Source organism: Jaculus jaculus, chromosome 6 (genome assembly GCF_020740685.1).
Source record: "Jaculus jaculus isolate mJacJac1 chromosome 6, mJacJac1.mat.Y.cur, whole genome shotgun sequence".
NCBI classification, from domain to species: domain Eukaryota; kingdom Metazoa; phylum Chordata; class Mammalia; order Rodentia; family Dipodidae; genus Jaculus; species Jaculus jaculus.
In genome coordinates, this window is record NC_059107.1 from 1,284,328 (window position 1) to 1,296,138 (window position 11,811).

Below are 11,811 nucleotides of genomic sequence, written 5' to 3' on the forward strand. Positions count from 1 at the left end.
TCACACCCAGCCAGAAGGCTTGGCAGCCAGTTGGGACACCATTTGGGAGTTGGCAGTGAGGAGACTTGTGCTCAAAAGTGGTTTTCAAGGTCTCTGCGCAAGAAGGCGTAAGTCTAATTTTTGTCATAAATATCTTTCAGTAGCTTCTCTCATTAATATAGTGCACTCTCTTTCCTTGTGCAGTGCATGCTTTTGGTTGGATATGGGTTGCCCACTGCTGAGCAGAAGTGAATGAAGCAATTTGAAAACTGCTAACATCAGCAGCAGCACTTAGTATCTTAAATTCATAAAAGAAAACATTTCTGCTTTCCCAGGAATTTTGTTAGTCAGAATGCCCTTTTGGAATCATTCAATCTGCAAATAATAGATACAGTGAAAATCCAGTTTTTAAATCTACACAATCAGTACTTAAATAATTTGACAGTGGGAATTTAAATTCATGTACACTCTTTGGAAGGCAGTTTGGTAACCTCTCAGCATGAAAAGTGAGCATGTGTCAGAGTTGTTGTGCTTCTACAACCCTATCCAGCAGACATCTTTGCAGGCATAATATGTGTACGTAACTGCTGCTGGGTGTTGTTTGTGGTCACTGTCGGCTGGAGACAGTTGGATGCCTGGTTGGGACCAGGTAAGGGCCACTAGATGCGCAAGAGCAAACAGACTTGAGCAGTCCCTTCCCAGAGAGGATGAGGCTAGACACTCTCTTGGAAGGGAAAAGGGCAACTTGCAGAACACAAGTCAGTCATGCAGGGTGGGTGAAGAGCTGCACAGAGCAGTGTTGCTTTGGTAAATGTAGGTGATTGGGTTCAGGATGCCCAAAGGTAACAAAATCCATAGGAGATCAAGTCCTTTATGTAAAAGGTGTAATTGTGGGCTGCAGAGATGGCTTAGCAGTTAAGCCCTTGCTTGTGAAGCCTAAGGACCCGGGTTCGAGACTCAATTCCTCAGGACCCATGTTAGCCAGATGCACATGGGGGCGCACACATCTGTAGTTCATTTGCAGTGGCTGGAAGCCCTGGAGCACCCATTCTCTCTCTCTCTCTGCCTGTTTCTCTCTCTGTCGCTCTCAAACAAATAAATAAAAATAAAAAATAATTTTTTTAAAAGGTGTAACTGCATGCAGCCTACTCATGTTCTTTGATATCTCTATCTTCCCTTTCTCCACTGCTATGGATAGAATCAAGGGTTTTCAGAGCATGCTAGGTCAGCCACTAAGCTAAGCCACCAGCCCCTTCCTGTATACGTTAATCATCTGAAGGTACCTCATAGCTCCTAATTCATCTGCACACCATGCAATTCTGTGGATTCAGTATCGTACTCAGATTTCAGCAAATTCAAGTTTTGCTTTCTGGAACTTTCATAATTATTCCACAAATATTTTCAATCCAAGATTGTTTAAATAATAAGTAGTGTCTACTGATCAAGTGAAACACATTTTTCTTGTCACTGTCCCCTAAACAGTGCAGCATAGTGCTCACTTTGGCAGCATGTCTACTAAAATTGGAATGAAACTCTACAGTACAATAACTATTTACCTTGTATTTATGTGGTATTCATCATCATAAGGAATCTAGAGATGACGGGAGGATTTTGGAGGTTATTGAAATATTTTGTCATTTTATAAAAGGAACTTGGTACACAGACCTTTGATATCCAAGAGGATCCTGGAAGCAGCCCCCCCTGCCCCAACTCATACAGAGGGTCCACTGTATTTCTGCAAGGATCCCGAGACCTAAGGGGCAGTAGTCACCTTTGAAGAGGCCTGTGGATATGAGACAGAAATGTCCTCTTTCTACTTCATACCCTTTCTTTTCATGGCTATGGCATTTCATCACATGACAGTAATAACATTGTACCATGTGCCACTATATGAATTAAACTGTGGTGAGCATCTGATCAATATCCAGATAGAAGAAAAGATCAATCTCTCTCTCTCTCTCCCCTACCCACCCACCCCAGCACCTCACACATACTGGGCAAGCGCTCTACCAATTGAGCTATATCTCCAGCTCTAGGAAAAATCTAAATAAGAAAAGCTCCTATAGCTGGGGAGATGGCTCAGTGGGTAAAATGCTTGCTGTGCAAGCCTGACAGCTTGAGTTTGCATCCCCAGAACCTATGTAAAGCTGGATGCTTAGAGAGAATATCTATAATCACAGTGTGCCTCCAAGAGAAGTGAGGTAGGGACAGGAGAATTCTGAAGCTTGCAGGCCAGCTACCCTAGTGAAGGCAGCTGTGCCTCAATACAAGGTGGAAGGGGAGGACTGACCCAGGTACCCTCTGACCTCCATACACAGATTGTATGCATATGCCCGCATTCTCTCTCTCTTACACACATGCACGTACCAAACAAAAACAATAAGCACCCACGCAGTCAGAGGAGAGATGTCATAACCAAGGTACTAAGATTAACAGGGACAAACTATCTAGAGAGTGGTGAGTGTGACTCAGCCCTGATTCACCCTGATTTCCTGTAGGGACAGTCATGGCATGGGAGGATAAGAGCTTGGAGGGACCAATCTGGTGATGGAGAGGTACCTAGAACTTCTGGCCAAGCCTCTGTCTGGCCCTGCTGTCCCAGAAACCAGTGTCACCTTGGTAATTCTAAGTCGCCCCTTCCAGTCCAACCAGACCTCACTGCAGTTCCCCTACCATGCTCCCCTGAAATAACAGCTACAGGAGGGCAGAAAGAGCCCTAAACACACCTCCTCCATCAGATCTATGAAAGAACCACTCAAGATCACCCTACCTAGGCTAGTCTCCTTCCCCCTTCTGCGTCTCACCTGATGTGTGAAAGCAAAGCGTGGGATTGGTGGTGGGGATAGTTAAAGCCTGTAGCCAGGGCTGGGCACCTATCTCTGACCCCAGCCTTGAACACATGGAACCTCAAATCACTAAACCTCAGTAACTTGATTTTCTTATTGGTGAAACAGGAGTGAGAGCAATATCTTCTCACAGGGTTGTAACAATTCAGGTATCTCCATGAAGCCCACAGCAAGGGGCATTCAAATAAAACAGGGCAAGGAGCATCCTACTCTAAACATGCAACTGGGGCAGCAGGTGTATTGCGTTCCTGCCTGTGGTGCTCCTGTGGTGTGTGGTCAACCCCCAAGAAGCAATCACCAAATAATTTTTTTAAAATTTTATTTATTTATTTATTTTGAGGTAATATCTTGTTCTAGCTCAGCTGACCTGGAATTCACTATATAGTCTCAGGATGACTGCAAACTCATGGCAATCCTCCTACCTCTGCCTCCCAAGTGCTGGGATTAAAGGCATGCATCACCACACCTGGCTACAATTACCAATTAAAACAGTAAAATACTACTATTCCACTATTATATACATTTTTTTCTTGGACTTTTGCCCAGGAATATGATGGCTAAGCCAAATATGTGATTTGGCTATGTCTTGAGCAAGACTTAATTCATCCCATAAGTAGTTCTCTGGCCTACATGGGCTTTGTCACTATAGAGTGTAGGAGGAAGTGGGAAGGACCTCCTAGAGTGTGTTAAGGGAGAGCACAGAGGTGCAGGGCACCTAGAGCTGTGATTTACAGGCAGAGGAACTGAAGGCTGAGAAGTAGACGGTTTCTTGTTGGGCTGGGGGCAGACAGATCTTTACAAAGTTGACTCTTCTCATTCTACATTCAGCTGACAGGAGACCCTTGAAAGCTACTGTAGGTTTTCAGCCGCACCGTAGAAGCCATGTAGCCATTTGTTTCCTATGCAGCACTTAACTTCCTGACCTTTTTGCTTGACTCCCTACTGCAACTCTCATGAGCATGGGGGACACATCTGTCTATCTGTCACTGCCCCTCCAGTACTAGCTTAGCATTTGTTAGGTGCTCAGTGAACAGCTGTGAGATGAATGAATGTATACATGAACAAAAGAATAGATGGAGAGGACCAAAGACACTTGGCTGTGAGGTGGGGGTGGGCCTGAAACAGCCACATTGTTTGGTCACCTTGGAGGTATAAATCTCTCTCTGCACAAGGCTTGTTCAGAGACTCAAGATCAAGGGCGTCGTGGAGGATCTTCTAGGCAGGGGACTCTAGTCTCTAGGGTGCTTGGGGCAGAAGGGTGGGAGCAGTCAGGGTTCCGGAGGATGAGGGAAAACAGCTTTGGAGCGGCAGGTGAGACCCACATTCCCATCCCGTGGATGTTGTTTCAAATCTATTCAGTTCTCCACTTACTGGCTTCCCTGACAGAATGCTGTGAAGAGGAGGAGCAGCTCATACAATCAGCCCAGCTGCAGCCACACAGGAGGGGAGTCACTGTCTACTCAGGCCAGGACCCCCACATCCAGCCTACTTTCTCCCACCATACATTGCTCCTTAAAATTAGAGCGACCATGAGCCTGATATAGATGAGATTCCAAACTGCCTAAACAGGAGAGTATGGCTAAGTTTGGATGCTTCCTCAGAGAATGTGCATTAAATCTGTTTCTGTCTTTCTCTGTCCCCTGTCTCTGTTTCTCTGTCACTCTTTCTCATGTGTTGGGCAAGGTGAGGCAGGTCAACTCTCTTGAGCAAGGTCCACAGATGTGAAGAGGCCACTGAGCCAAGGGTGAAGAGGCTATGTCTCTTTCACTGTCTGATACTCACTCTTATAGACTAGGACAGGCCAGTTTAGTGATTATGTGGGAGATAACAATTTCTTTTTCTTTTCTCTTCTTCTTCTTCTTTTTTTTTTTTTTTTTGAGAGAAAGAGAGAGAGAGAGAGAGAGAGAGAGAGAGAGAGAGAGAGAATGGCATGCCAGGGCCTTTCAGCCACTGTGAACAAACTCTAGACATGTGTGTCGCCTTGTGGGCATGTGTGGCATTGCATATTTGTGTCACTGTTCCATCAAGCTATATGTGGGATCTGGAGGAGTCTAACAGGAATTCTTAGGCTTTGCAGACAAGTGCCTTAACCCGTAGCCATCTCTCCAGCCCGGGGGGATGACAATTTCTGCTGCCTCTTCCTTGAAGGAGCAGTAAAGGCAGACACACCATGGAAACATGTGGTCCCACAGCCACATTATTACAAAAAGGTGAGTCTGAAGGCTAGACCATAGTCCCTGAGCAGACCCAGCACCTGGCAGGCTATGCCTACCTTGCCTCAGACTTCCTCAGAACTACCTGGCTTAAAATTAGCATTAGATAAATCTTCCAGAAAACAGCAGACTCTGCTTCCTGGGTCAAATATAAACAAGGCACTTCTTTTTTATATATAATTTTTAATTTTTTAAGAAAGACAGAGGGAGAGAGAGAATTGGCACACCAGGGCCTCAGCCACTGCAATCAAACTCCAGACACCTGAGCCACCTAGTCAGCATGTGTGACCTTGCACTTGCCTCACCTTTGCATCTGGCTATGTGGGATGTGGAGAGTTGAACATGGGTCCTTAGGCTTCACAAGCAATTCCCTTAACCTCTAGGCCATCTTCCAGCCCCAAGGCACTTCTTCATAGAAGAGTTCCCATGCCCATATCATTTTAGAATCTCTCCAAGAATAAAGTAGAAAATGCTATCTACTATACATTTTATTTTAAAAAGTTCAAGAAAAATACAAATTTTGTTTAAACTTCCAAACTGTGGCTATAAAAGAAGCCAAAACCTCTTTATGCATGTGTATGTGTGCATGTGTGTGGGAGTATACGTGTGCACATGCATGTGGACACCAGAGAACAATCTCATGTGTTGTTCCTCAGGAATGCCAACCACTTTCTTTTGAGACAGGCTCTCTCATTAGCCTGGAACTGACCAATTAAACTAGACTGGCTGGCCAGCAAGCACCAGGGACTCTCCTGTCGCTGCTGCCCTAGGACTGAGATTCCAAATGCATGCCGCCACACCTGGCATTTCTACACGGGTTCTGGAAGTCTTACTCAGGCTCTCAGGCTTGTGAGGCAACTAGTCTACTGACTGAGCCATTTCCCCAGTACACTGTTTTTCTAGTCAGAAAATTTACCTTTGAAAACTGAAGGAGGCAGATAATCAGATGAAACTGCTTAACTGCATTTGCATGGAGTTCAGTTTCAGAATTTTCCCCCAAATTGTAATTTTTCCTTATAAGCTAATTTTGCTCAATATAAAACAGGGCTGAAAAATGTAGCTCAGTTGATAGAATACTTGCCTAGCATGAAACCCTGGGTTCCATTCTCAACACTGCTTAAATTGGGCATGGTTGCACATGTCTCTACTCCCAGTGCTTAGGAGGTAGAGGCAGGAGAATGAGAAGGCCAAAGTCCTCCTCGTTACATAGCAAGTTTGAGGTTAGCATGGGTTACATGAAACTGTCTCATTTTTTTTAAACTGTTAGGCTGGGGAGATGATTCTTCACGTAAGAGTACTCCTGTGCAGGCATTAATTCAATCCCTAACACCTGTAATCCCAATACTGAGCAGGGACTAGAGGGACAGAAGATTGCTGGTCAGCAGTCTGATGGAAAAATGGGGAGATCTAGGTTCGCTGAAAGACTGTCTCAAAGAAATGTCACAGTAAACAATAGAGGACACAACATTGCTCTGGTGTCTGCATGTGTGCATATGGGGCATTTGCATCTGCATATACCATATATGTACAGAATACTCAATTTTTTAAATGCTGACTTTTTAAAAATTAGTGCTCTGATTGCATTTGAAGTTTCTCTGGATCTGGGAAAGCCTGGGTGGAGAAGACTGAATTTTGGAGAAAGCTCAGGGTTGGGAGGGGTGGGGTGGAGGCAGGCATGGGGAGCCTGGCTTTACAAAGACTGTTGAATCCAATTTCAGACAGAGAACATCAGTCCTAGAAGCAGAGGAAGCTGTGTGCTATGGATGCTGATGTGGGCTTTCAGGAACTATGTGTTTTTTTTCCAACTATTCATTCAGGCATCTCACCTGATACTACCCACAGAAACTGGCAGACCAGAGAGCCCATTATTCAACATGCCCCAGCACATCACTGGATAAGGGTCTTTGCTTTGCCCACTTTTATCAGCAAGACTTGCAGAGGGACCAAGCCAAGCAACTGATCCGAAGGGCCATACCTTCTCCATTTCCAATACTTAGAAGAGATGTTTCCTCCCATGGAAACTATCTATGACCTGAATGTTACCAGAAGGAAAAGAATGTCATATCTGATGAGAATTTTAGAGCTGGAGGAGTAAGAATTGTCTAATCCCCCTGGATTGCTTCTTCCCAAGTTTCTAGCATAGAGCTCTACTCCAGCTAAGAAGACAGGAAAGGTCCTTTTATACACTGGACAAGCTCTCAAAGGATTGTTGCACAAACAGATGAGCTCTATGCACATATGTGCACACATACACACGCACACCTGCAGTCTTTATTTTGGTAAATAAAAATAAAACTAGGGCTGGAGAGATGGCTTAGCGGTTAAGCGCTTGCCTGTGAAGCCTAAGGACCCCGGTTCGAGGCTCAGTTCCCCAGGTCCCACGTTAGCCAGATGCACAAGGGGGCGCACGCGTCTGGAGTTCGTTTGCAGAGGCTGGAAGCCCTGGCGCGCCCATTCTCTCTCTCTCCCTCTATCTGTCTTTCTCTCTGTGTCTGTCGCTCTCAAATAAATAAATTTAAAAAAATAAAAATAAATAAAAATAAAAATAAAACTAATGACAACTTCTCACAGACATGATCAACAGGGAGAATGTACAGTGCATGGAAAGCTAGATGCAGCAACAACTCATTTATGACATGGCAGCTGACTTTTATTTATTTATTTAATTTTTGTTTTTCAAGGTAGAGTTTCCCTCTAGCCCAGGTTGACCTGGAATTCACTCTGTATTCTCAGGGTGGCCTTAAACTTATGGCGATCCTCCAACCTCTGCCTCCTAAGTGCTGGGGTTAAAGGGATGCGCTACCACGCCTGGCTCAGCAGCTGACTTTTAAATAAGTATGTGGATCTGTGGTTGTCCAGGCCAAGACTTCAGCATCTGTGATTCAAAACATCTGGACTATTTAGAAGCAGGCACCAGGAAGTGACAATCCAACTAAAGTTGGATAAATAATGGTCCTCCAAAGTATCAGGCCCTAAGCCCTAGACTTTGTGAAGGCTGCCTTACATGAGAAAAGTCCATGTAGATGACACTATACTAAGGACTTGGGCTGGGAGGTTCTCCTGGATGATCTGACAGCCCTCAAAACAACCACCAGTCCCCTTAGGAGAGGAAGGCACAGGGGAGTGGACATGGAAGAGGAAGAGGCAGTGTGACCACAGGCAGAGACCAGGCTGTCACTGTAACCCTTAGCTGGCATTGGCAGGCCTGTTAGCCCCTTCCTTCTGTGGAGCTTATGCTTGAGCCTGGCCCCTCCTGGCCCTGTTGTAGGCCTCCTTCTTCCTTGGAAAGTCGTCTCTCTGCCTTCTGTGTCAGGTCTCAAGCTCAGACTTCTGTGAGCAACAGGCAACATCAGTGAGTGAGGCAGCGAGGAGGCAACAGCTGTGCCTCTCATCCAAGGGCTACTGGATGCTACTGGGAAATACGGACGCAGACTTGCTTACATTTAGATTTTTTTTCCAAAAGTTTCACCTACTTATGTGAAATCTCTCATTTTTTAAAAATTTGGTAACTTTTTTTAATGTTTAAACTCCGTGCATTGAACAAGTTTATCTGTTTGCCTGGCTTGGTCCAGGACTGCTCTAGCTGTCCTGGCTCTAGCTCTCCCTGTCTAGCAGCATTTGCCTGCTGGTCAGTGCCTGGCCGGAAGTGTGCTCCTCTGCTTCACCTGCTTCTGCTTACAGCATGGGGGGCCACGTGCACAAGACATTCAGAACACAGGCCTACAAAACACACAGCCATTCTACAAGTAGTTATTTGTAGTGGATGCAGAGAGAAGGAGAACAAGAGGAGAAGGAAATATACCCTTCCTATTGACAGAAAGTTAGCAGAATGCCAGCAACTCTCTAATGTCAACTAACTGCATGTGGATACGTAGGTGTTAGCTACATTCTGAGAGCTTATGAACATCTGTTCAGTGTATGGAGGGTCAATTCCTATTGCAATTAGCCTTATGTGGGAGCAGGGAGCAAGACAACATTTGAGCATGGTTTGCAGCCGGCTTGTGGTGAGTTGACCTTGAGAACCAAGGCTGTTTTGAAAGGCAGAACAGGCAAGGCCAAGGAAATGACCTGAAACGATTCTTGCTCAGACAAAGGTGTGTTTCCCTGGACCTCCATTTTCCAGTATAAATATAAGAGGTTAGGTGTTTCTAGGCTGATACTCCAATATTTATTTTATGCTTGTACTAACACCTTAGTCATTTTTTTACTACATTTTCTGTCAACTTGACTAAATAAAAAAAAAACTTAAACTTTTTGAAAAAGAAAATACCATAAAAGGAAACGTCTCAGCATCCTTTGCAATACAGACCACAGTCCAGACACCCCAAACCAACATTTTCAATTCAGACCATAGTCCAGAAAACCCAGACCAACATGGTCAATACAGAACACAATCTAGACACCACAGACTGGCATGTTCAATGCAGATCACAGTCCAGACACCCCAGATCAACATGTTCAATGCAGACTATAGTCGAGATACCCCAGACAGACGAGGTCAGTTTGAGCAAGTTGCTATCTGCCTGTTCTAGACCTGGAACAGTTGCCTCTGTGCAAAGGGTGCTTGTTAGTGTCAGAGTATTGAAGACACATTAACTCTAAACTGGGACTTTTTCCAGCTTTACATGTATTTTACATGTATTTGCAGGAAATCTTTTTTTTTTTAAATTACTTATTTATTTGAGAGAGAGATAAACAAGTATGAGCAGCCAGGGCTGCCTCCTGCAAACAAATTCCAGATGCATGTGGCACTTTCTGCCTCTGGCTTGATATGGGTACTGGGCAATTGAACCTGGACCATCAAGACTTTATAAGCAAGCATCTTTAACCACTGAGCCACTTCTCCAGTTCCCTGTGCATGAATTCTATGTGACTCCTAGCTGAAGGCAGGAAGCTGTGGGAAGTATAAGCATAAAAGAACTCTTTTTAAAAAACATTCCAAGGTGGTGTCTTAGTCTAGCACATCTTCTGAATGGGCCACAACTGCTCCTGAGCACTGGATTTCCTTTAGGAACCCATGATCCTTCACATTCCCAATCATAAATCAGTACCCAAACTGTAAAAGGTTGGTTACCTTTCCCCCAAGGAACAACATATGTTCAGCCCTTTAAGAAAGTGGAATAACAACCTTGTGATTTTGAGGGTTGGAGGAGAAAGGTATCCGAGCCTGAAAAGGTTTGGGAGAAAGTCAGAAATAGGCTGGAAGACTGGAGTAGCGGTAGGTAGAGTCATCTGAGGAGGAAGAAAGGGAAGCCTCCGGAGTTTAAGGGTCTGGGTCACAAGTCTGGCTACATGGAAAATAACACCTTTGCCTCAACTTCGTTTCCAGAATGCTGGGAGGGCCTTCACATTGCAGACTACCCTGAGAAGTCTTAATATTTTGGCTGAGGGTTTAAGCTGATGCGACTGTTTCTCCCAACCAGCTGCGGGCTCCTAGGTCAGTCCTTTCCTTTCCTATATCTGCCTGTGAAACAAGGCCAGCACAGACTTCAGCCCCAGGCTTACCACCAGCACACCCCACCCAGCAGCCTTTAGCGAAGTCAAAGAGGCGCCTTTCAGGGCTTCAAAAGTTCCACCAGGCTCTCCAGCCACAGGGGGGGCTGGAGAGGGTAACTGAATCCTACTCAAGGGGGTGGGAGGTGGGGGAAGCACAGTGACCTTTTGTCCCAGCAGAAGTTCCCGGCTTTCTGGGCCAGCCAGCAGAGGTGGCCCAGCCAAGCAGGCGAGTAAGGAATTGCAGATGTGCGCCCAAGGCCTAGGCCACGCTCCCTTTGGCACCGGAAGCCCAACAGGACGCCTCGCGGTAGCCCCTAGTTGGACCGCTACCCTTGCCCTGGCTCCAGGTCCAAGCTTCCGGACAAGGCTCTGAGACAGTTACCCTCCTCCCTCGCGCCTTGCCCAGAGTTCTTTGCAGGTAAGCCTCAACATGGCATCTACCCTTCTAGGGACAGGGAGGTTCATTAGAGTCGCGAGGGAGCCGCGCAGCAGATGCCCCGCTGGCTGCTGGCAGGGCGCAGGTGACGGTGACGGTGACGGCGCCCTACGGGGTGCACCCGGGATGCTCCAGCCAGCGCCTGGCGGTCCTGGCAGGGCACTTGGGGGAAGTGGAGGAAAGCCCCCTCAGGCAGGGGAGGGGTCCCCCTCTGTGCTGCGGGGGTCCCTGCCCGCGACTGGCCCCCATCTCTTCCTTTTTGAGCGGTCCTGGTCTGGATCTTCTCACACGTCGGACTCTTGAGTTGAGACCCCGTCCCCGCCCGCTGGTCTCCTCCCGAAGCACTGGGGGCCGGCGCGGGGAAATCAGGCCCGGTCAAGAAAGCTCCCGTGCGAGCCCGCAGTCCGGTCCCCGGCGCCCCGCTCAAGCCCAGGCCCTAGAAGGCCGCGGAGGAGGCAGCCGGGGCGGGGGTGGACTCACCGCACATCGTGGCTGCCGCTCCGCCGCCAGCTGCTCGCCGGGATCCCGCTCCCGCCGCGCGCTCCGCCTTATAGCAGCGGCTCTCGGAGGGGTGGGGCCGCGCGGGGCGCTCCCGCCCGCCTGCTCCCCATTGGCTCCGGTCGTTGGGACCACGCGGGTCTGGGGAGCGGGGCGGTCCGGGAAGGGGTGAGGGGCTGCCCCGGGTGCCGTTCTCCACTGCAGCGCGAGGGCGGCGGCCTGAGGGGACCACAGACGATCGGAGTTCAGACTCCGAGTCAGACGGTGGATCATCGCGGCGAGGTTAAAGGTAGTCAGCGCAAGGCGCCGGTACCCGAGCACGCCCCACACAGGGCCCCTGTTC

At 47.4% G+C, this 11,811-nt stretch overlaps 1 protein-coding gene across 1 annotated transcript in view; it reads right to left on the reverse strand.

Moving 5' to 3' along the window:
* Nucleotides 1-11,495, reverse strand: part of Gfpt2 (glutamine-fructose-6-phosphate transaminase 2) — a 52,485-nt gene extending 40,990 nt beyond the window's left edge. The window contains exon 1 of the mRNA XM_004666604.2: nucleotides 11,451-11,495. Coding sequence (XP_004666661.2) covers nucleotides 11,451-11,457 — 7 coding nt within the window. The 5' untranslated portion in view covers nucleotides 11,458-11,495. The remainder of the gene's footprint in view (nucleotides 1-11,450) is intronic.
* Between the last annotated feature and the right edge of the window lie 316 nt (nucleotides 11,496-11,811).